Genomic DNA, 24,410 nt, shown 5'->3' with positions numbered 1-24,410 from the left:
TTGCACTCTGTGTACTTGTCTAAAATCACATTTGTGAGTGAAACCACTTGGCTGTAGTTAGCTGTTTTCAAATGAATGTTAATTTGTTTATAAATTCTGTAATTTGAATCTCACTTGTACATTTTAATAAGAATTACTTGTAATGAGACACTGACAATTCTTAGTTGAAGCAGATTAATGTGCTAATAGCACCTGTGAAGTACTTCATGTTCTTTTATTTCACTGTTATATTTAGAGATTTTGACAGTTTGTTTTAGATAAAGGAATAGGTGGGTAGGAGAGTGAAGTTGTAATTTCTTTGGATGGTACAGCACAAAGGTTTCCTCTCTGAAAATCTGAAACTCAGTTCTTGTGTAATTTTTAGAGCCCTAACGTGTTGCAGCGTTAGGCACGTGGAAAGACTTGCATATTTCAGTGAATGGATACAGACGTCCAGCCATAATGAAGATTATGAGAGGAGAGAGTGGGCACCAACTTCCCCATCCTCTAAAATGTACTGTATCCACATGATACTTTTTTTTTTTTTCAAAACAACTGTCCAGGAATTAGATTAATTTACTTTTTAATGGTTTAACTCATTTCAGGTCGTGATGTGTGATTTTATTTTTATTTTTATTTTTTTTTACTAGTCTGTGTCTGTTTCTTCAGGTTGGAGGATTGTTTACCCTTCTCAGCTTTAAAGCTGTCATTTAGGTGGACTATGGATTTTCGTGTGATTTTTGGAATGAGGTGGCAAGGTAGCTTGTCTTAACAACAGCCACTGTATTGTGACGATATGTGTTTAGTGAATCAGATGTTGAAAGAAGTTGCAGGAGAGAAGTGCTCCAGCAGAATCCTTAAGAAGGGCAAATGAGGGAGGGAAAGCTCCAAGCATACGCTTTTCCTTTGAGTTAGCTTCCCTTGGCGAAAATCTAGTTTGTCATCTATTGCAGAACACTGTGGAAAGTACCCAAAGGACTGAGTCATCACTGAAGATCTCTAGGACTTTGAGGAGATGACAGTGTCACTGAAAGACAAGGTCTGTTTTGAATAAAGAATCAAAAGCGGACTCCAGGAAACAAATTCTGCAGTTTAGACAGACAATGAATATAGAGCCTGAAGAAAGGTCCTTACAAAGCAGATACATATTCAGGAACATGGAGTAACTGGTTTTCATGAACATTTTTTTCTTCAGAATATCCAGTGAATGCTGCTATTTCAGTTCCCACTATAGGAGCCTTTCCAGTTCTGTTAATTCCATCTCCCACATGCTCAAAATGAGGTTCCCTGCAATTACATTCCATTAAGGGATTCAAAACTCTGGTGGCTTAACTAAAGGAATGTCTTTGTTAATTCAGTGTCAGCTGCAAGAAAAATAGATGTGACAAGTATTTCATCCTTCAGGCCCTTTAGACTGTAGTGGTGTTAGTATTTGAGGATGTACATTTCACTAAAGGAGACCTCTGAAAGGTACAGAGATGCTGGATGATACAAAACTGGGAGGAGTGGCTGACACACCAGAAGGCTGTGCTGCCATTCAGTGAGACCTGGACAGGCTGGAGAGCTGGGCAGAGAGGAACCTGATGAGGTTCAATAAGGGCAAGTGTAGGGTCCTGCACTTGGGGAGGAATAACCCCAGGTATCAGTACAGGTTGGGGGTCAACCTGCTGGAGAGCAGCTCTGTGGAAAAGAACCTGAGAGTCCTGGTGGACAGCAAGTGGACCATGAGCCAGCAATGTGCCCTTGTAGCATAGAAGGCCGATGGTATCCTGGGGTGCATGAAGAAGAGTGTGGCCAGCAGGTCGAGGGAGGTTCTCCTCCCCCTCTGCTCTGCCCTGTTGAGGCCACATCTGGAGTGCTGTGTCCAGTTCTGGGGCCCCCAGTTGAAGAGAGACAAGGAACTGCTGGAGAGAGTCCAGCAGAGGGCTACAAAGATTATGAGGGCACTGGAGCATTTCTGCTATGAGGAAAGGCTGAGTGACCTGGGGCTCTTTAGCCTGGAGGAGAGAAGACTGAAAGGGGACCTTATCAACACTTACAAATATTTAAAGGGTGGGAGTCAAGAGGATGGGGCCAGGCTCTTTTTTCAGTGGTGCCCAGCAACAAGAGAAGGGGCAACGGGCACAAACTGGAGCACAGAAAGTTCTGCCTGAATACGAGGAAAAACTTCTTTACCCTGAGGGTGGCAGGGCACTGGAACAGGCTGCCCAGGGAGGCTGTGGAGTCTCCTTCCCTGGAGATATTCAAAACTCACTTGGACACAATCCTGTGCAACCTGCTCTAGGTGAACCTGCTTTAGCAGTGGGGTTGGACTAGATGATCTCCAGAGGTCCCTTCCAACCCCTGCCGTTTTGTGATTCTGTGATTATCTCGAGTTGTTTCGAACATCTTCCATTCAGATCGGCCGCTGCAGAACTTTTATTGTGCAATGCGCTTTGCACCAGTAACCTCTAGAGAAGACAGGAAAAAATTAAGGCAAAAAAATGCTCAAGGCAAAGCATTCTTATGGGAGCCCTTCTGGTAAGTAGCAGCATTGTATATTTTCCTGGTCTGACTTACCTATTTTTTTTTTAATGATTCTTATCATCTATACTATCATTCGAATTGGCAATTGTTAATCTAACCCTCCACAAGTTCCTAAACCCAAACCACCTAAACTCATTGCTGATCTACCCGCAGCTATGAGCAATCTGTAATTAGAAGTGTTCTTGTAGTGGGAATTAGATATTACCTTGGAGGTCATATTACCAGCTCTGAGTTTGCCCAAGCCTGAAAAAGGAATGTGGGAATGGTTGAGGAGACAAGAACAACGTTACTGTTGCTATGGAGAGTGGAATTAATAGAAGGACTGGTTGTTCTTAGTTCCTGCAGCTCCAGCATCTGACATCTTGCCAGGTAGAAATGCTGTCAACAGCAGAACAGCCTTCCCCTTGTCTATGGCAGGAGAAGGATGGCTGGAGTTGAATTGTTTGAAGACTTCTTGGTAGCATTCAGAAGCTGCCTTCAAAAGCAAACTGTGAGACAGGAAATTGTTGAGTTTTGTGTAAATAGTGCCTGGAGCTGATGCAGAATAAGATCTTGCTGGAAGACACATTGGCTCAATGTTTTCCATAACCAGTTCAGCCATGCACTTTAGGCCCTGGAGAAAGCCACCAAATAATAGAAGAAAATTTAGGCCGTGTGCGTTTCCTTTTGTGATCTGCATCTCAGTACAGTGGGAAATATAAATGGCAGAACCCTGCTTTTTTTTTTTTGTCCCAGTTAAAATGATTGCTTAGCCTTGCCTTCAAGTGTACAAAAGGCCAAGAGAGTGTTCAGAGACCTGTGCTTGAATAGGTCTAAAAACCAGTACAGAATAAACATGCCATCAGTACTTTTAGAAATGTGTTCTACAGGGCCATCCTGATGTTGCTTGCTGTTTTCATGCCTGGTTTCATGCAGTGTGTTTCAGAAGAGAAATATATATACAGGCTTGATCCATAAATGCTTATCTTATTTTTACCCTTTGCTCAACAAACATAATTTTTTTGACTAAAACTCAGTCACCAAAGTGGACAGCAGTCATCATAACAAATGGTCATTGAATTTACGGAAGAGATTAAAGTGAAGCTGTTTCACTGACCTCCTACACGAGGACTGAGGTCAATAATCAGACCTGAAATGTCATTTCAGTTTGTTCTGCTTCAAACTTCAGCTGTAGGCTGTTCCTCATTTGGAGTTCCTCACACATTGCTGCAGTTGGGAAGACCTGTTCAGTTCTGAATCAGTCTCTGAAGTTTTGCTGCCGACTTACCAGGCTGCTCACCTGTGCAAAATAAAGCAGGCAGTTACTCCAGGGCGAGTATTTGCTGCTTGGCTGCCTACAGCCTCCTTGTGGGATTGCCCTTTCAGTTTTCCAGTGAATACTTTACTTCACTGTTATGCTCTGACTTCTCAGAGGAGAAGGGTGCTGCTCAACTGGGTGCTAGGTGTTTAAAATCTTTCACGTAAGCTTGTCAACCAAGTGATGCTGAAAACATGCTCTTCCCTGGAAGGTACATTTGATACTTCACTGAAGATGGTGTGATTTTCAGAAGATGCAGGGAAAGTGTTCTATTTCTGATCTCCCCCCTCCCCCCCCCCCATTCAATCAATACCTGTTGTATATGCCCGGGAAATTAGTTACTGTTTATATAGAATATTTAAAATAAATTCTTATAGCATAATATATTGTTGACTCCAGTTAACACTTCTTTTTTAAACAGTTTTTCTTCTAAGATAGGGGTATGCACATCTTGCATATACTATACTTTTAATCTTTTAAAGAATTTACACCACAGATCTTTTTAGCTTTGTAATACTAAATGCTGATTTGAGCAAATTGTTCCCTGTTAAGCTGGTTAATATAAATAATTTCATAACAAGGAGGCACCTTCTTTTTCCTAAACCAAAAATAGTATGCTCACTATACTAAAAACATTAAGGAAGCTATTACAGTTTGAAAGGAGTGATAAATGTACGCTGCATTGCAACTCCTTTTTTTTTTTTAATTTGAAATGCTTTTAACTCAGAGTGGTCAGTGGCTGTCAGCCGTGGGTCTCTGTTACTCCCTTTTAGATCTGTTGGAAACAATTTCACTAATGCAAACAAAGCTAAATTGCTTTCAGTGTTGTTGAAAAGGGTGTTAGATCTGGCATACTGCTGTGGATCTTTCGTGCATTCTTCTCAGTGGCAGCCATACCATTTTCAGTGCAGTTTGATAAACTGCTGGTTGAAACTATGGTTTGGCATCACTGTCAACTCTGAGTTATTTTTCTAGTGCAAGAGAAGCTGTAGCTATCATTGACAGCATTTCAAAATTAGACTTCAAAAATAGCATTGAATAAGCTTGTGAAAATCTTCTGTGAATGCAAGACTATTAATCCTGCTTTATGTAAATCATTTTTACTGTATTTTAAAAGCTGCTAATTTATAACAGAGTTATATCTCTTTTGTAAGGTTAGGATTTAGATGGAATCCATCCCACTTTAATGGAGCCCAGCTTTTCAGAGTTATTTCTATGCATCTGTTCCAGGTTGTCTGTTTGCTTAGTAAATAATTTCTGCAGTGGAGCCATTAAATTTTAGATGCAAAGGCCTGCAGTGTTGCTAAAATCAAGCCAGAGGAAACAGTAATGCTCTGAATAAGCACAAAAGGGGTATGTTCACCCTCTTTCTTGGGAATGCTGTGTTTAACAAAGTTGTTTGCAGTAAAGCATGCTGAATTTCCCGTTCTCCAAAGGACTGTAGCTCACAGTAGAATGAAATAGGCTTTAACTCATGATGTGGCCATTACGGTGTATATCAGTTGCTGTTAGAAGCTTCAGATGTTCATTAAACATCCTTTGAGAAATCACATTTCTCAATGAGGGTTATTTACAGCGTCTTTTGTACATGATGGAGGTTGTTTGGTTTTTGCCCCTCTGATTCTTTTATAGGTGACACTGCATTGAAATCTAGCTTCCTTACCTTCACCAGCGTCAGCACTCATACTGAAGAACACCTCAGATAGGTGTTCTGTGTCCTTAAAATCTTTTCCCATGCTCATATACATAGTGCGCTAATTAAGTCTCCATTTGTTTCATTTTTAAAAGAACAATTAAAAAAAACCCAACCAAACACCACCTGTTCAACTAATGTATTTCTTACTGTCCATATTTGTTCATTCTTCTTTTCTGGACATTTTTCACCTATGAATCACTTAATGCTGTCTGTCAGCACTTTGCAATTTCATGTTGCAGGGCTTCAGCCTTTGCCTCCTTGAGTACATTTTGTAGTCAAGGGCAGTCCTGCAGAATTTTATCCCTTATCTGCGTAAGTGATGATGATGCTGCAGTCGGTCATACTGTATTTAACTTTGAGTCCAAACCTAGATTCATAATCTGTTTAGTCTTTCAGACCTTTCCTTTGTGCTTTGAGTTCAAATGCCATTGACAGATTTACTGATTTATTATTTTGTTTTATGTTGTTGTCAGAGCTTTTACAAGATAAAGTAAATTCCAGATTATCAGAAAGGTGTTGATAAATTGCAGCAAGTGCAGGGGAGGTCCAGAGTTTTCATGAGGCTGAATTATTGATTGTTTATGAAGAAAGATTAAAAGATTATAGTTTGGTTAAATTGATGATTAAATGAGAACAGAAAGTTTGGAGACATTTGAAGGGTGTTAACAGCAAAGAAACAGTTGAGTTAGTGTAATACAAAAGAGTAAAACTAGAGATATTGGGATTAATTTAATGGAAGGGAAATTTGCACTATCTGATAAAACTTTTACATGATGATAATTATTGCTTTATGGATTTATTTCTGAAAGAAAGCAGTAAGCACATAGTTTCTTGGTATGTAAGTAGGCAAAAAGAAAACTCATGCAGAAAAACTGAGCAGTTGCAGGGAAACCACCTACTGTGTGTCTTCTCTCCCTAACTTCCATGGATGTGAAACAAAGCTGAACTTAGGTTGTCCAGAACCGTTCTGAACATAATGTCTCTGGCCTTCCTGAATGTCATGAAATACCATGATTACATTGCATATCCCTTTAGTCAAGTTATCTACCAGCCTTGCCTGTCTGGTCTAAGTTCAGTTCTTCAGCACATGGCCATGCTTCAGGTTAGTTGGGGCATATCTAACAGATACTGGCTTTGTGATAACGTCAGTTACATTTACTTACTCATGTGATTGAATGCATTTTAAATGGCCAGGCATGATTTTTCTTTCATTTTTCTTTAATATAGCCTTTATGATAGAGCAAATCAGTGAACACAGCAATCAACCTTATAACTTATTTTCTTTCTAGCCTTATTGTTGTCAGTTACTTACAGCTTCCAGTGCCCATAGTGGATTGCCAGGGCTGCAGGTTTAGATGTATCTTTATTCTGTGTTTATACAACATGGAGGCCACTTTTCCATCACTAGTCAGAGTAGTGACATATATTTAAAGAGAAAAGGGCTAAGGCTGTGTCTAGAGTGTACCTTAATTTATTTTTTATGACTTTCAGAAGGCTATGTTTAGATGGTCTTCATGTTCTCAAGGGCTAGTAGGCATTACAGAGCAAATTTATTTTAGGGTTTACATATGTGGGGAGGGAGAGAAAATGTTCCTTTCCAGCGCAGCATTTTTGTTAATACTTGTTCCTATGTTTAGGTACAGAAGTTATTTGAGAGACATAACTACAGTGTAATAGATGAGAGAATTGTCTTCTTGCATAAGGGTGTGAGAAGGAAAGAGAAACAGAAGTTTACCTCTGGGAAGAAACTGAAAGAGAAGGGATGACAAAATAAAAAAGTAGACATGTTTTATGAAATAGTGATTCCCTGAAGCCTACATGTTTTGTAATTAGTGTTGTACTGATCTCAAAATACTGACCAGAAACACAAATTCTGTGTGTGCCTTGGGTAGGAGACAGAAAAAATAGAGGAAGAGAATGTTGTGGCATACAAAAAATATCATAGTAGAAACATTCAGGATATCCTATGCCCTTCCTTGCATCCTCAGGTGAGGAAAATAAAATGTTTTTTTCAGCGTTATCAGTTGACCAATGTGAGAAGTTCAGAAGACTGAAGCAGGAAAGTTTCTACAGATCAGTAAAATATGAAAACAAAAATCAGCATAATTATTTATAGACACCTTTTTTTTTTTTTTCAAACCTTCTGAAATGGAAATGTCCTGGAGAGCCACTGAATTCATCAGCGTTTGAAGGCATTAAGTGTCTCATAGGACTGGGTTTCCGTTTGGTATGCAAATATGGTTTAGCACAAATACAAACTTACTTCTGTGAAGACCATTTCAGAGAGAATCAGTATTACCTTATTTATACGTGGGTCATGAGTACCTTAGGTAACTGAGAGTTGATTGGATCAACTGTGGGGGATGGGGGGCAACTAGGAGTATGACAGGAGGTGGATTGTTTTGTTAGGTTGTTAACTGCTTGGACCACCAATTCTTGAAAATGAGCTAAAGATAATAAACTGTGCTGATGCTCAAGAGCGTGTAGAATCTAACAGCAAAATTTTTGAGCCACATAAGAAGTAATATTAATGATTAAGAAACGAAAGAAGAGTTTCTCTTTTGCAAGTCACTGCTTCTGGTGTGAAGCTTTAAGGGAACCAATATGCTGCTACTCTGTGAATATCATGAAGCAAGCTCTGAAAGCACTGTGTGCTATTGGCTCCAATCTGGAACATCCGCTTTCTTCTTTTTAGGAAGAAGTTCTTCCATATGAGGGTGGTGAGACACTGGCAAGGCTGCCCAGAACAGCTGTGCCCCCTCCCTGGCAGTGTTCAAGGCCAGGTTGGATGGGGCTTTGAGCAACCTGCTCTAGCAGAAGGCATCCCTGCCCATGGCAGGGGGGTTGGAACTAGATGATCTTCCAGCCTAAACCATTCTGTGATACCCTGGCTAACTGCTTGAAAGAGGTAGAAAAATCTCTTTCATAACTTTGTAGTGAGGAGAGGATGGAAGAGAAAGACCAGGTTAGTGTGTTCTCCTTAGTTTCCTCATCACATAGACCTGGGAGTAACCAGCCAGAGACTGAAGCTGGCAATAGCTACAAGCACTTTAAACAATGACTGCTTGTTTTCTCTTTCTGTGTCTTTTTGTTGGGTTGTTTTGGGTTTTTTTTCCCTTTCCTTTTCTGTGTCCTTGTTCCAACACTCTTCTTATCTGTGCCTGACCTTGTCTTTTCAAACCCTCTCTAGCCAAAACAGCAGCCTGAGGATTCAGGTAACAGCACATAGATGCACAAGCCCATATAGACAAGTTGTGGTCCTCATGAAATTACTGAGCCTGCTTTTTTGCTGTTTGCACATTACTAGCCCATTTTTCTGCTATTTGTCTACTCCATAGATGTTACACAACTCCATCCAGAACAGGGGTAATGGAGATCAGCTCTCAACTGATTCCTAACAACAATGGTTAAAAGAACTAGTATGCTCTACTAACCTTATGAATGTAATAAGATCATGCAGTTGTGTTGCAGTCGTACGTTTTAACTGTGTTTTGTCTTGTTTTCAAAAAGCAAAAAAACCTGTAGGATTTAATGAAATTATAGTGCATTGTAATGATTTAGATATTGCTTCTCTTCTCAGTGCTCAACCCAAGAGTTCTTCTTGATAGTCACTACCCTGTCTCGTCTGGACATGGAAATTCAAGCTCTTGTTCCAGTCATACAATCTCATGTGAAAACTCCTTTATTACAAAATGCGCTGTTGGAAATACCAGAGCTTCTCTCCCCAGTAAAACATTATTTAAAGATCCTTAACGAAGAAGCAGCCAAGTAAGTAGAGAAAATAGATAAATCTTCTGTGCCTCATAGGCTTTCTTTCTGACTAAATGTATTCAGTTATGCGAATTATGCAACTTGTTTTAATACAACTTAGTTTTATATTTATGTATGTACAGGTTGCTTTTAGTTAAAGCAGAGCTTGTTTTCTGCAGCTTACATTCTTTTTTTAAAGTTAAGCTAGGCAAGCAAGTATTTTGCCTAGTGGGTGTCTGCCTCAGGCAGAATAATTTTTTGCAAGTTTTCAGCTGTTTTCGGGGTTGAATTTAGAGCAAAATATGTTTTGCTAGTGTTAATTTGTTTAAGAACTTTTTAATTATTTTTTTAAAATAGAGAAGTGATTCTTTTTGGAGAGGCTTGATCTTTAGCAGAGTGGCTGCTCTGCTGTCAGAAATGTGCCCCTTACTTTTTTTGTGAAAATTCATGAAAGCTTTGAGTGCCTCCCATGATTTTTTAAAAATCTCTTTGCATGCTCACTAATGACAGAGAATATGAAGTTTAATAGCTATAAGATTCCATGTAGGCTGTGTGATTTTTACCCCCTCAGAGCATTTCTGGGGTTAGTGCCCTGTTCATGGACTCTAGAGAATGGCTGAAAAAGCGCCTATGTCAGGCTCTGGGTGCGGTCAGTCTTTTCCCTGCAGTTGCCTTCCTGCAGTCTTGGAGAGGTGAGCTGGAAGTATGGAAGCTGTCTGCCTTTTTTTGTCTTAATTCTTTCCTTCATTGGTCCAAGAAAAAAGATGTAGGCAAAGGAAGAAGATGCTAAATTGGAATGAATATGTACTGTAAGGGAGAACGTCTTTAAATAATTTCTACTGCTTCTTCTGAAGAACTGTTGCCTCATTGTTACCCCCAAATACTAGTTTTAACTACAGGAAGAAGGCAAGAGGCTTAAGATGCCAAAAGTAAAGCAAAAACATGAGCTCAGTAAGGGAGGGATGGGTAAAAACTTCTTAGGGCACAGGATTTAGGAGGAATACCTTGTGGCCAGTGAAAGTCACTGTCTTTCAGAAAAAGAGTATAAAATATTCTAAAAACATTCTGTCATGGTGCTAGGCACAGAGGCAGCCTGACTGACTTGCACAGCCAACCTTTCTAAGCGTTTGACTTCGCAGATTTTTGGTCTTCTTTCAGTGTAGTTTTTACACAACATGTTGAAAGGACATTCTGAACACAAAATTAATATCATCCAGCTTTATATCCAGATCATCGTAAACTTCCCTGCAAGTTTCCCCTCCCTATGAGCAAGTTTCATTTAACTTTGAATATTTTCTCATGTAATATTACTAGATGTAATTGACTGTAATACACTTAGAGATTCTTTGATGAGAGATGTGGTATACAGTTTAATGTGTAGTTATATTGGGGCAGCATAGTCTTGGTTTTGTATTTTCAAAACAGACTAAAAATAAACTTCCAATTTATTTATAAAATATTTTAAATCTTTTTCCAGCCGAGATTTAAAATTAAAGAAATTTAAGAGTTAAAGCCTAGAACATAACTTTATTTGCCTCTGAATTAGAGACAGATGCAAGATGTATAAATTTAGACATTGAGAAGGGCAGAAATATTTGCTCTGCCTGTTGGACAGGTGGGATTATGAGATTTCTACTGATGCATGGTATCCAATTACAGTTGAGGCAGGTTATGGCAAAACAGGCTATCTTAATTGTGTCAGATTTACTGTAGGTAGTTTTAAAATAAGGACTTTTTTTTTCTGTCACTGTGTTGATAATGGCTAGAATAGTATACAAAAATAAGAGACAATGGTATAAGTAGAAGATATCATTGATCTGCAGAATGCATATATTTTATTTGCATTTATTCGAGATGACTAAAATAACTTACCTTTTGGCCTTTATATATCTCAAACTTGTGTGGCAATATTATTTGAACTTAAAAATCTTCCTTTCGTTTAAATCATGATGACTACTCATACATACACACACACATGCATACATATACGGCATCATCTGTTAATTTTATTATGTGGGGCAGATAAAATCCTCTAGTGGTTCTCAAAAGTATCCTTCTGCTCCAGGGGAGTTTGAGATTTTGGGTTTTGTGGTTTGGTTTTTTTTTTTTTTTAAAGTGCTGACTTATAAATTTTTGGTAGGCATCACATAGCAGTGACAGTCTTCACAGTCAGCTACTGGCTACTAGCAATCTTTTTTTTTCCTTACATCCCATGGAAACAGGTCTAATTAGCACAAAATTGTTTCTAAAAATTAGTATTGTATTTTAAAATGGCATCTTTACTGTCACTTATATAATAACTATGTCCATAGAACGCAAAATCAAAGCACAGCTTTGTGTTACCTGTCTGGTCACTGGCTCTAGTTGTAGTTTCATTCTTAGGCAAAGGGGTATTGAAGTAGGTAGAATATTAGACTTTTTATTACTTTCATGTTTTATTGCTTTCAGTTTGCTAATTACTTGCTCTCCAAATATTGGATTTCAGGGTAATTATGTAATTAACTCGTAGTTTCGTGTTTGCTCTACAATACAGATGTATATGCCAATTAACTTAGGGCTGATTGCATTACTTTATATTGTTTGCCTGACACTAGGACAAGTTAAATTTTTGTTATTTTCAATGACTATATTTTTAATAGCTTGTTCAGCTTCCTGATTTTAAACATTTGAATGGCATTGTCTGTTTCAGGTTTCAATCCTGAGCTGAGGTAGTGCAGCCAAAACAATTCTGTCATTTTCTGACATTGAGACTAGAAAGGAGCATTGTTTTGCATGTATTAAAAAATGCTCTGGTTAATCTTTTCTTGAGAAAAGGAACTTACTCTGAGAAACCCCTGATGACATTCTGCTTTAATGAAGGCCTTGTAGGAGGGATTTTTCTTTGTAATCCTCATGAAAATCTGACCAAATTTGGCCAAATTCTAAATATGTGAAAAATCATAGAATCACTGAATATTTTTCGTGTTTTCATGTTATGCAGAAATTTTCTAGAGCTTCACATTTAATCATGATGTCAGTTGAGATACTCCAGGCTGGGGCAGCAATTGCATTCCAGAATTATAAATCTTTCTTGTGCTTCCTTTTCTTGCTCTGCTCGACCAAGGGAGTATAAACAGGGTGCACATTCAGAGATGACAAAAAAACTGAGACAGCAGGGTTTGGTGTAGAAGAACGAGCGTAATGCAGTAGAGTAGAAAGGAACAGGAATAGATTGATTTTGAATACGTTGGTGGCAGGGAGTATCTTGGTGTAGCCTCTTAATGTTCGTACACAAAGTGCATTCTATTTATGTAGTGTGTATGGCAGATTTCAGTAAATGTGCTGTACTATGACAAAGTAACAGAAAAGCTGTACTTATAGGGGAATAAAGCTAGTGTTAAAAGAAATGAGAATAACAAATAAAAATATGGACACAGTAGAATTGGGGAATGTATCTTTGGGTTTAGTGTCATTTTATCTTATGCTTCTTATGGATAGGACTGGAGATAAAACCCAATTGTTCAAGGACCTTACAGACTTCCCTGTCATCAGAAAGAAGAAGGAAGAGATCCTGGATGTGCTTTCTAAAATCCAGTTGCATCTGCCAGACATTCGTAAACAGATTAAGAATCCTTCTGCAGAGTATGTTACAGTTTCTGGTCAAGAGGTAATATGGTATATAATGTATGACTGCACCCTTGCTCGTCTAGAAAATACCTTAAAAGTTAGGCTTAACTAGAACTCTCTTCCTTTAGTATGATACTTGATGAGGTCACTTGACTATAACCTTTGTACAACTTTAAAGAACAGTTTCACTTTTTTATTTAAGTTAATTACTTTAGTGATTTAAATAATAAAAACGCATTAGTGCAGTTGAATTTGGTTCACTAATGCTTTGCTTTTCTGTGTGTGTAAAAACACTTGCATACTTCCAAGGTTAATTACGTGGCTATTAAATGCTGAAATATTCTCAGAGAACCAGGAGGCACAGCATCAGGTTAATTTGAAGAATGGTAAAATTATTTGTAAGTACTGATTAAGACTAATTTGAAAGATGAGAGAAGAGGAACAGTATTAAAGAATTATAAATGTTATTTTACTTTTAATTCTTAGAAACAGTGGTTGCAGACTGGAGCTTTTTTTGCTAGATGGTGTGCAAGTGTGGGTAGGCCGTGCTCCAGTGAGCCGAGAAGTTTAGTTTAAAAAAAAAAAAAAAAAAGACAGGCACAGATCCTGCCAAATTTCGGGGGGAGCTGAAAGGAGCAGAAGGTAGCACTGTTCAGCATTGTCCTTTGGGAACTGAATGTAGGAAGTCTGGGGAAAACTCTACAGAATATTGGGAAAAGAAAGGCATTAGAAGCTGAATGAGGGTTGTGAGGAAGAGGTGAATCAGTGAGGACGGGGAGGGAAGGAGCTGGAAGCAGCTCCCTGTCATATTGAGGACCTAGGAAGCTTGAAGGACCCAGGAGACACAGCAGGGAGACTTAGCAGGGAGCAGACAGCCAATGCTGAAAGTCCGAGAGAATGCGAGAAGGGGTGAATTAGAGGTAGCAGCATTTGCGATCGGGTGGATATTTGTCTTGATGCCGAAGCTGAGAAGAGGAAACATGTGGCTGAAGAGTTGGGCAGGCGATCAGCATGGATATTGAAGTCCAAGAGGAAAATAGAAGAGTGAGTTTGAGTGTTGTGTGAGGAAGGGGAGAGCCAGGATTTGAAAGGTTTCTCTCAGAGAGGCTGGATTAAGAGGTGGATGAGGATATGTGTGTGAAGGAAAGGAGAAGAGAAGAACTGATCAAAGAGAGGAGAGCATCTGAGTAAGTAGTCAGATGTGAACTGGACAGGAGAATTTCAGAAACTGCCAGTCACTATGCACATGTTTGAGAGGAAGCCTTTGTAGCAGGGGGTGGCTCAGCAACCGTTGCAGAGAGAGAGATCTATCTTGGTGTACTCACAAAAGCAGCTGCGGAGGTGAGGGATAGCTGTTACTTAATTACATCTCGTTTGGGTGTTTCAGAGGCATCAAAAGAGGCAGTAGAGGAAGGGTTAGAGAAGATGATCAGTGAGCAAAGGAAAGACACTAGAGGAGTGGAAGTAATGGAAAGGGAATTGTACAGGAGGAGCAGAGCATAGGCATAAAAGTCTCTCTGAGTTGAGCTCTTTTTTCCTCAGGTCTGTATGGTATAGTCTTCTTATGTTCTTGTAGCACTCTGATAGATGTAGTATTCAAATGCTTCTTCACAACAGACCTGAACAGAAGCAGGTTTATGATTTGCTAGTTCTGGAAGAGAGAGAAGCTGCCAGGAAACTTTTTTTTTAATGTATCTTCCTACTCTGAACATCTGTTCAGGAAACAGGTCTTCTTGGAGGAAAAAAAAATCAGTAGAAAATAAAACGATTTGCTCCTCCATTGCGTGCCCCTAAACCCATCATTATGAATACATGGTTAGATTTTCAGAGTGAGCCCACAGTTTGTTAACTTACACTTGTTAAGTTCCTGTTAGAGTCCTGATGAAGATAGTATCTTGACACGTATCTTTTCCATAATATGAGGTTACACCCATATCTGTCTTATCTTTTGTTTCCAGACCTCTAATGTAATTCATAGTGTGCACTAAACAAGACAGAAAGCTGTTCAGATAGTGATAGCATTGCTATTCGTTTCAGGCAGGATTTCGAGATAAATTGCTATATTTGGCAAATATTTGCTGCTTGCATAGCATAAGCAGTGCTTTGGTCCCAGTTTAGTTAGTACTGCAATTATTTATATAACAGGGCTAAGAATTAAAGGGTGAAAAAGCAAATGCTTTTGTTGTTTTGAGGAAAATTGCAGCCTCTCTGCTTGTTTCTCACTAGCCACAGAAACCAGGCAATTGAACTGGCTGTGTTAATTTAGACTGTTTTGAGTTCTGTAAGGCATCCGATATAGACACAAATGTGGTACTATTTTCTGTCTTCCTTTCATAAACACAGCGTGTTTAATTGTTTTGAGATGAACTTCAAATAAACCTGTAATGCCAGCCCATCAGCAACACCACTAGAGGCAACAGCAGTTGGCTCATTTTCAGATATTTGCAGATCTCTGCTTTTTGTCTCATGTATTACACGGAATATTTTAAAATTGTCTTCGGTGAATTAAATAGGGCACTATGTCCTTGCTGGAGTCTTGTGCTCATGTTAGGATTATTCCTCTTGATTGTACTTGAAGGTGATTGCTGGCTATTCTGGTGAGGTGTGGAAGTTTTTGTCTAAATCATACTAGCTGTAATGGAAAAGCTGTGTCAGATGAGAGTCTCGTGGTTTTCTGTAAAGGTGATCAGATTCTGGGTTAATCTAATCCCTGCTAGAAATTCATTTTCCAGCTGAATTCTTTTAATTGAGAATGCCTCAATTCTTTGATGTCTAGGGCCTCAGGCTAGTGTTGTAAAGATAACTGACATGAATCATAGAGAATATGATATATATCTATAAACACATTGTGTAAATTTCACTGCACTGAGTGTCTTGCCATTATTGCTGGTTTCCCCTATTCCTTCCTTTTCTGACCCTGAGTTAATCCAAACTTGAAGCAAGATACTGTAGATACAGTGCTAGCATTTCAGATTTTGAGCTGTTGGCTGAAATATTGTAGGTATTAATCCCTGGGCAGGAAGGCACATCTCACTGGTAAGGAGTAGCCTCAGTACGTGTGGTATGTACTGTAGAGTCCGTGTAAATGCTGAATTCTGTATGAGGCCCAGTCAGGATCAGGTAAGCAAGACTTAGTAGCTTTAGCCTGGTTTTGGCTGAAGAGGGAGGTGAGGAGAGCATAGTAGTGTATGGAGGAATAGAAGGGCAGAGGTGGGGCAGCAACATGATAGGGCACAAAGGCAGCTCAGGAGAGGAGTTGCTCTTTTGGCAGAAAGTGTGTATGTCATAACCCTTATTTCTGGGGAAAAAAGAAGCTTCTGATCTGCTCAGTCTTTTCAGGCTGAATATGGTTTTCCTCTGATGCATGCAGATTCGTTGATACATGACAATTATGGTTCTGTAGTCTTAACTTCCGATGGTGTGTAATATTACATTTCTGTTTGTTTTAGTTTATGATAGAAGTCAAGAATTCCCATAAATCCTTTGTGCCATCTGACTGGGTTATGGTTAGTAGGTATGTAAAATGTCTTTGAAGTTTGTTGTATTTTAATATTTCTCATTGGTCCATGCATTTGGTGGTTTTTTTTAAACTGAAAACCAATCAGTTAAAAGTGCATTAATTTATTGCCATAATAAGTTTTTCTTAAAAGCAAACAAAACCAAACTGAAAAATATGGAGTTTTTAAAAGGTTTTACATGTTAGATCCTTTTTACACTATATTACTTGCTTAATCTTTCGAAGTACATGTGCTGATGTCAAAACTATGGTCTTGATTCAGTTGTGCCTGTAGCTTGTACATGCAAATCTTTCGTAGAATTTTTATTCTTCTTATTTTATTCAAAAAGATAAAGGTAGCTGTGCAGATACGCTGAGTTTGAGAGGCAGAAACAGATATTTAAAATGTCATTTTATTTATTCATACAGACAAGCATTCCTTGCTTTGGTACTTAGTGTTATGCAAGCATGATTTTAGGTAGTTTTGGATGCTTTTTGTAGTAGGTGAAACAGAGATGAACTGAATTATGTAGTTGGCTTTTTTCTTTTCAGCCATTTGTTTTATTATTTAATCAGGTTGAATATCTTAATGTCCATGTAAATGCTGAATTCTATACAAGGCTCAGCGTATAATGTGTGAGCACAAACATCTTGCACCAGAAATAGGCATAATCAAGGTGAACTCTGAAGTGACGTTCTATTAACTTACGCAAGAATTCAGTGTTAAAAGTGCACAGATTAGTATTAAGATGATGAAGAACAAATTACAGCTAATCTGGATTTTGTAAAAGAACGCCTGGGAATGCCAAAGTGAGTCCTTAATGAAAATGCATGAATAAATAGCAAGTGCCCCAAACGGAAACTAGCAAGACAGTCTGTATTTACTAAGTTTATTCCAGGCTTATCATGAGGTTTTCCTCTTTAAAGTGAATTTTTTTCTTGGAGTTCATTGTATATGCAGTCAGTCACAAAGAAGTTATACGTTTGCGCAGTGTGTTGCTGAACAGAATTTTGTGAAATATATAAATTTCAATGATACATGCCACATTGTGAAAAACATTTCAAAAGCCTTCTGAATGGGCAGTGATGTAGTAACTGATCACTTCATTCACAATAAAGATCACTGGAATCAGTAGAGTTTGGTACCACAATAAAAGATTACTTATATTTTTTTAACATCCATTTTCAAGGCTCACAAAGAGTAAGAAAACTAGTCCAATTTTGCATGTAGCTGGTGTAACTGATTGCTTAGTAACCTTGATTTCCTATTTGGCTTTTCTCTCTCTTCCAGTACAAAAGCTGTCAGCCGTTTCCACTCTCCTTTCATTATAGAAAATTACAGACATCTGAATCGGCTCCGGGAGCAGCTAGTCCTTGACTGCAGTGCTGAATGGCTAAAATTTTTAGAGTGAGTTTACAAAAGAGTCAGTTTTTATCATTGTATTTTATTTTATTTTATTTTTGCTATAAGAACAGAAAAAGATGTTTATCTTAAAAAAAAAAAGTTGACAATTCAATTATGTTGCCCACAACAGTTTTAAAGATCATAAATTAAAATGTCATTCTTCAGTTTAAAATGTTTGAAGGCAAAACCTTTGCAGAATCCTGAGACAAGCAGTAATGTCTCCATAGTTTAAAATTCTGGTGAAAATACACCATTTAATATATAAAGTGCCTCTCAAAATTTGAAAACTAATATCACAGCATTAAGAACCTGAAAGTATGACTGACTGTAAATGAGTGAAACTCGATCTAGTATTTTTAGTATTGGAGTATAATGTAAGTGAAATGAAAAAGAATTTATTATACAAGCTAACCAAATTCACTTTTAATATTAATCAAAATAGAGTATGGCTTCACTGTTAAGTGTGCCATTACTAAAAAAAATAATAAATTAGGTACAATTGCAGTGTTACTTACCGTTTTTGAGTTAGGAATGTTCAGGGAGTTTGGGCAGTCGCTTGAGTGATCATGATTCTGCATAGCCCTATCCTTTGTTTGCTAATCCTGCAACTGGCTGTGAGTCTGTTTGCTAGAAACTAATGGGAGTGTTATTGTCCCTCACAACTGGCATGGAAGGTCTGTTTGTCTCAGATCAGAGCTCTGAATGGAGTTACTTGACTGTTTAGCCGAAGGATCTTTAAAATGGGAGTTTAAAAAATATTTCTCAAACTTCTGAATTCCTTTAAATTTTCATGTGTCTGGATATCAGTTATTTTTTTATTTTCATGAATCAAAGATGCACTGAAATTGTCGCTCGTGTCACGCAATGATAATTGTCTCACTTTCACTTGCGCTTTTTTTTGCTGCTGCAAAAACTTAACAAGTTCCTTCTAAGGTTGTCTAACTGGATGTAACTAAAGCCAAGGTTTGCCTTCTCGTAGGAACACAGCAATTCTGTAAAGTTGGTAAAACTAGGAAAACATTCCAATTCACTGTTCTCCAGAGGTATTGCCTTTGCAATGCTATAAAAATAGTTCTGTTAACTAGTTTAGTGTCACTTTATTAGTCAGGTAAGTTTAAGTAGACCTATTTTAACCTTTTTTCACTTGGATCTGCTGCTTTTTATGTTTACTTTGCTGTTTTCAATAGTGTTGTATGATAGCAGCGTACAAGGAAAGACTGTGTGTAGAAAAGTGCTCTTCTTTCCTGCACCTCCATTAATTTATTTAATTATTAAATTTTGCTCCCCTACTGATTTTATATTCCATGTTGTATCTTTGAGACTAGGAGAGGGGAAAAAAAAAAAAAAAAAGAAATTCTTGAGGTCTCTGCTGAAAACTGTTTTCTCCTGGTAATGTCATTATGTACTGGGGGAAGCAATACCATAAATAGAAAATGAATTACTAAATTTTCTTTGTAGATACCAACTTTTATTGAAATTGTAGACAACTCCTGCGTTCAGGCACTTTTAGTTTATTTTTATTTGACTGTAACTTTTGGTTGAAGTGAATTCGCAGTTGGGATTCACTTGCCACTGTGATAAACAACATGAAGTCTGTCTTGATTAACATAGTGTCCCCATACTGTAACTTAATACACTGCTGGGAGATTTGAATTCAGGGTAAGGTAAAGACCATTGGAGCCCCGTGAGAAGCAAGTATGGGGTATGTTTTGACAGTACGTTTGTATTTGTATGAAATTATTTTTTTCTCTTTTCTTCCTCCTGTTACTTTTCCCTGTTTTGGTATAGCCATTTTAGTGAACATTATCACCCTGTGTCTAAAGCAATTGGTCACCTAGCAACTGTCGACTGTCTGTTCTCGTTGGCCCAGGTGGCTAAGCAAGGAGACTACTGCAGGTAATCAATTTTTAGTTTTTATTTAGAATTTTATAGGGAATTGTAAGAAATTATTTTTAAAAAATATTGATTTTAATAGGTGTACTACGATAAAATGCGTTATTAAAATCGTTTACAATAATTTCAACTTAATCTGATTTTGCAAAGCAACACTTCTGGGCTTAATGCACATCTGTAAACATTGCAGTTCAAATCTGTCATCTTATGTTTGTCTGTCTGTTGTTTGACCTGAGTAGGTGATGTCTCACATATATATAAATATATGTTGTACTTGGCACGGAAATCTTTTTCCTGCTTTTTCTTTTTTCTCAGGAAGGTCTGAATTCATTATGTCTTTCTAATACCTAAGATTCTAACGTGTATGAGGTATGTTTCAAAGATGTATTTCAGGTAAATAATAGGTAAATATTGTTGCCAGCTTCCAGAGCAGTGGTGATGCCTCACCTAGGATCATGTGTATGATCTGATGCGCTGTGCACCTCCCTCTGCCCAAGACCCGTATGTGCACACTGGGCACCACAGCCTGAGACTGTAGTGGTACCAAGGCCATCCCCCATGCTCTCTGTGCTGGGGAGACATGAACCCTCAAGTCCTACTTAACCGGAGGCTGGTCCACAGCTGGCTCCTGAGCTTGTACACCGTGCAGCTGGGGTGTTCCTCCCCCTCATGAGCCCGTATCTCTTGCACCCCCACAGAGGCAGTCTCACTGGAGTGCCTTCTTCCGTACCATGAGGTCTCTGTCCCCAGAGGTGCTGTACACTCACTGAGCCACTGGTTCAGCTTGCTGAGTGCTGTCCTAGAGCCAGGCGCTTAGTGTTTCTGATGTTTACTGTAGACACCCCTGCAAGGGCTACTGGCTTCCAGTCCTCAGCTATTCCCTCTGCCAGACAGTCTGCATACTCTTTGAAAAGTGCTGTGTGTAACTTTTTAAATGTTGTTATTGTAGGGCTGCACTGCAAGTGCTCAGACGATTGCTTAGGAATAACAATGCGAATTAGTAACACTTGAGACCTGCGGAAATACAGCAAATCGTGTATTAAATGTATGTGGATGAAGGGAAATCAGCTTATAGACAGCATTAAGATAATACTCATCACTTCCGGACTCTTGGGATCTTGTGTGCCTCTATCAAAGTATCTTTGTAACTCTTCACTTATTTCTATATACTCAGATGAGAAAACAAACTGAAATCTGATTATTTCACTGTGCAGAGTTTAAATAATTCAGTGAATTTTAAAGAGTGGCTTAGAGCTTATAGACTAGCAGGGAGGAGACTTCTCAGTGAAACTTCAGCTGCAGGGAAGGTGTCAGTAGTTAATTTTGGAGGGCTACTGAAGGAAAGATGGGACTTCTGTATTACCTAATTTAAGTATTTCGGAGGAATGTTTTTTGATTACGTGACGATTGTTTCATATCACCCTACCTCAGGCATGTAAATGAGTCATGAAGTCAGGAGCACAGGTGCTCCACACAGTTGTTGGAGAGAAGTAAGCACCTCTTACAGTTTCAAGATGTTTCAGGACCCCTGTGTTGGGAGACTCATCCTTTACAAGGATGTTGTACATCATCAGGGCTCTCAGGCAGCAAAGTTAGATAATGAAAGATGATGGTGTACGTAGTCCAGAGGTTGTCATCTGATGTTTGAGTATTCATTCTGCAGATGCTGAATTTGTTTAACTTTAAGGAATGCTGACTAAAGGACGTTATGCATTCTAGAGCAATTTACCTTTTTTACTCTCTTACTGCATGACACAGGGTTGTCTGATTGCGGGAATACAGGGCAGGGAAGACTTTTTGAATGACTGTGGCTGAGGCCCTACTTCTGCGGGCCCCATTGTCTGAAACCAGAACAGGCAGTCAGCAAGGCTCATGACATCCTGAAACCACACCTCACAGTTATGTGGAAGGAGGCTTGAGCAGTTAGAAGAAAGGGAGTTCTTTCCAAAGGCGAGGGCAGAATTACAAAATGGCAAATGGATCATTTAGCTGTTGTCTCCCTCTCTTGAGTGCAAAGTGGAGAGGTACTGGAGGAAGTGCTTCCTAGGTGTGTGCTCCTCCCTTTTCAGACCATCACATTACAGCTCCAAGCAACTTACCTATCCAGCAAGTAGAGGGTGAAATTTCCTTTCTTTGTCCCCAAGACCTAAATCTCTGTCTGTACTGGTTTCTTCTCAGCAATACAAATGCTAGAAATATCTTTATGCTGAAAACTCCACACTGTTATTGGCTTGCACCTCTTTCCCTGGTGCTTTGTGTTTTTCGTATGCTACTTATTTTGTCTTCATTTTCCTTTAAAATTGCATCATCATTCTTCAGCCCAAGACAAATGACACTCCCCAGATCTTGTCTTCTTTGTAAAGTCCACTTGAAGTGTTAATTAATTTCCAGTCAAAAAGTTCTGTGGCTTTATTCCAGTATTCGTTTTTTCTCAGCTGCTGCCACTTTCCTAAGTTATTGCTCTTAGTTCGGAGTGATTGTACTTCTCATGTAGGAAAATGTTGCTGAGACATGAAACCACATTTACCTCTCCATTGAATGCAGCACTTCAGTTTATAATGAAAAAATAAACCTAGGTGCAGAGGACAAAAAGAAATCATAGTCATAACTCAGTGGAACACGCTTCTTTTGCATTTTTTGTTCTGTGAAGAATGTGCAGCTCTTGGAGATGGAGCTTTTCAGACATGGAGATAAGTAATGTAGAATTATACATATTATATTAGTAAGCATGTAGTTAAGGTGGAGGCATTTGAGATGAAACTTCTTTTTACGTGATTTGGAGATGAAAGAAGAAAAGTAGTATTGATCCTGTTTGCATACTAATTTCTGAAAGGGTACTGTCATTTCAGTGTTTCAACTTAGATACTAAGCTCTTTCTATAGACAGTTATTGTTTGTTGACTTTTATACCTGTTTGGGAATTGCTGTCGGATTACAAGAGCTGCTGATGTTTATATGAGAGTTACAACTGTGTCACACTGTAGTCTTTGATTTGTATAATTTAATATATTATCAGTAATAATATGTATAGTTAGACAATTTTCTTTACTCCCCACACTCTGGTTAGGACTTAATGTAGTAACAGCCTGGACCAGTTCAGCAAGATGATTCCGAGAATATGAAACATGTCTTGCAAAAGGTGGTAATTTGCAGAAGTTGGTGCAGTGGTGGAAAGAAAGCAGACTGTCCTCCAGTTGGGAGTTTTGCTATTGCTTGTTCATTTTGTAGTTCTCAGTAGTTTTTCAGAATACACATAAACGACTGAAAATATTCCCTCAGTAATGAAAAAAATGAAGAAACTGCTCTAAAATTTCTTTATCCATTCTGCCAATATTTTTTTTATCTGAGTGAAACCAAGGAAGTCTTTAGAAATATTTGACAGCAATAATTCATTTTTGTCATTTGTATTTTTTCACAAAAATCTGCATCATAGATGACCCTCCGGCAGCCTTTAGTTTCAGCACTTCTAAATAATTGGTTATGATAAACACTGAAATGAATATATTTTCCTTTTTGCAGACCAACTGTGCAAGATAATCGGCGAGAAATAATTATAAAAAATGGAAGGCATCCTGTGATCGATGTACTACTGGGAGAACAGGATCAGTACGTTCCAAATACCACTAACCTTTCAGTAAGTACTGAGATACTGTTTGAGCTTCAGAATCATTCAAGGGAAGGAATCTGGGATTTGTTTCTTGGCCAGGAAGTTAAAATAAATAATTTAATTATGAAACAATGTGACCACATGTGTTTTGTCCTTTTTCTGATATCTTTGCAGCCAGATGCTGTCTTTACAACCTTTTTCAGTCTTAGTGGCATAAAGAAAATGTGATCTCGAAATTCGGAAAATTGAAGTTTTAAATGGTTATTTTTGAAAAACAAATGCATAATTGCAGGTTTTTTAACAGTGTCGTCAGAAGAAGTTTGCATTTTGTTGTAACTTTATCTGGAATTTGTGGATTTTTTTTAATATACGGAATAGCAGCAGCTTAGGTTTCTGTGTAACGTGTTACAGGCTCAGTTTTCCAAATTAATTCCAAGATAGCTCAGATTTTTTTTTTAGCTGGTTCTCTACTATGTTTTTTTCTTTCTGGAAGTATTGATTTCATACAGCCTTTCTTAATCTGAAAAAGCAGACTTGGAGCTTTGACTCTTCACTGTGTAGTATCAAGTATACACTCTGTAGACTGCACATTAGGTGTAAGAAGCTTTCACGTTAACATATAATAAAGATCCCTTCCTGCAAGCTACACCTTGCAGGCCGTATGTTACCCAGAAGTCTCCCTCTGGCAGTTGTTTTCTGCAATAGAGGATGACGTTGAGAAGTAGTAAGGCTATTAATTGCTTGGTATTGTTGTCAATAGGTCAAAGAAAGTGGAGGGTTGACTTCTTAACGTTTTCTATGCAACGTTACCTAAATTGCCTAAAATTGCTGTAAATATGCAATTACCATAGGTAGGAAACATTGCCATATTTTGCTTCACAGATCTGTTTCTGATAAGCATATTTTAGTTTGTTTCCTCCTCCTTTTTTTCCTGAAAAACGAAAATCTCTCTTTTAAACTACATGTCCTTTTGACATTTTTTGTTAAATATATACCAGTCTATATCTTTTTTTGAAGTACTACATGTCTGTTTGTAATGAATCTAAAAGATATGCTTGCAACTTGACTCTGAATATGTAACTGCCTTTTCATACAGTTACTATACAAAAGGTGTGAAACAGATGTCAGTGTGGAGCATTGCTGTGGTAAACACCAT

The 24,410-nt window shown here is 38.2% G+C and overlaps 1 protein-coding gene across 1 annotated transcript in view; it reads left to right on the top strand.

The window, feature by feature from the left end:
- The window catches only part of MSH3 (mutS homolog 3), a 112,062-nt gene that overhangs the window by 60,970 nt on the left and 26,682 nt on the right, over positions 1-24,410 (top strand). Inside the window, exons 14-19 of the mRNA XM_086480036.1 lie at positions 9,079-9,266; positions 12,726-12,894; positions 16,304-16,368; positions 17,642-17,758; positions 19,544-19,651; positions 23,167-23,281. Of these exons, the coding sequence (XP_086336162.1) occupies positions 9,079-9,266; positions 12,726-12,894; positions 16,304-16,368; positions 17,642-17,758; positions 19,544-19,651; positions 23,167-23,281 (762 nt within the window). The remainder of the gene's footprint in view (positions 1-9,078; positions 9,267-12,725; positions 12,895-16,303; positions 16,369-17,641; positions 17,759-19,543; positions 19,652-23,166; positions 23,282-24,410) is intronic.

The sequence above is a fragment of the Leptosomus discolor genome, chromosome Z, assembly GCF_034619465.1.
Source record: "Leptosomus discolor isolate bLepDis1 chromosome Z, bLepDis1.hap2, whole genome shotgun sequence".
NCBI lineage: Eukaryota > Metazoa > Chordata > Aves > Leptosomiformes > Leptosomidae > Leptosomus > Leptosomus discolor.
The sequence above is the reverse complement of the archived record's forward strand: the minus strand, read 5'-3'. Positions and strand labels throughout refer to the sequence as shown.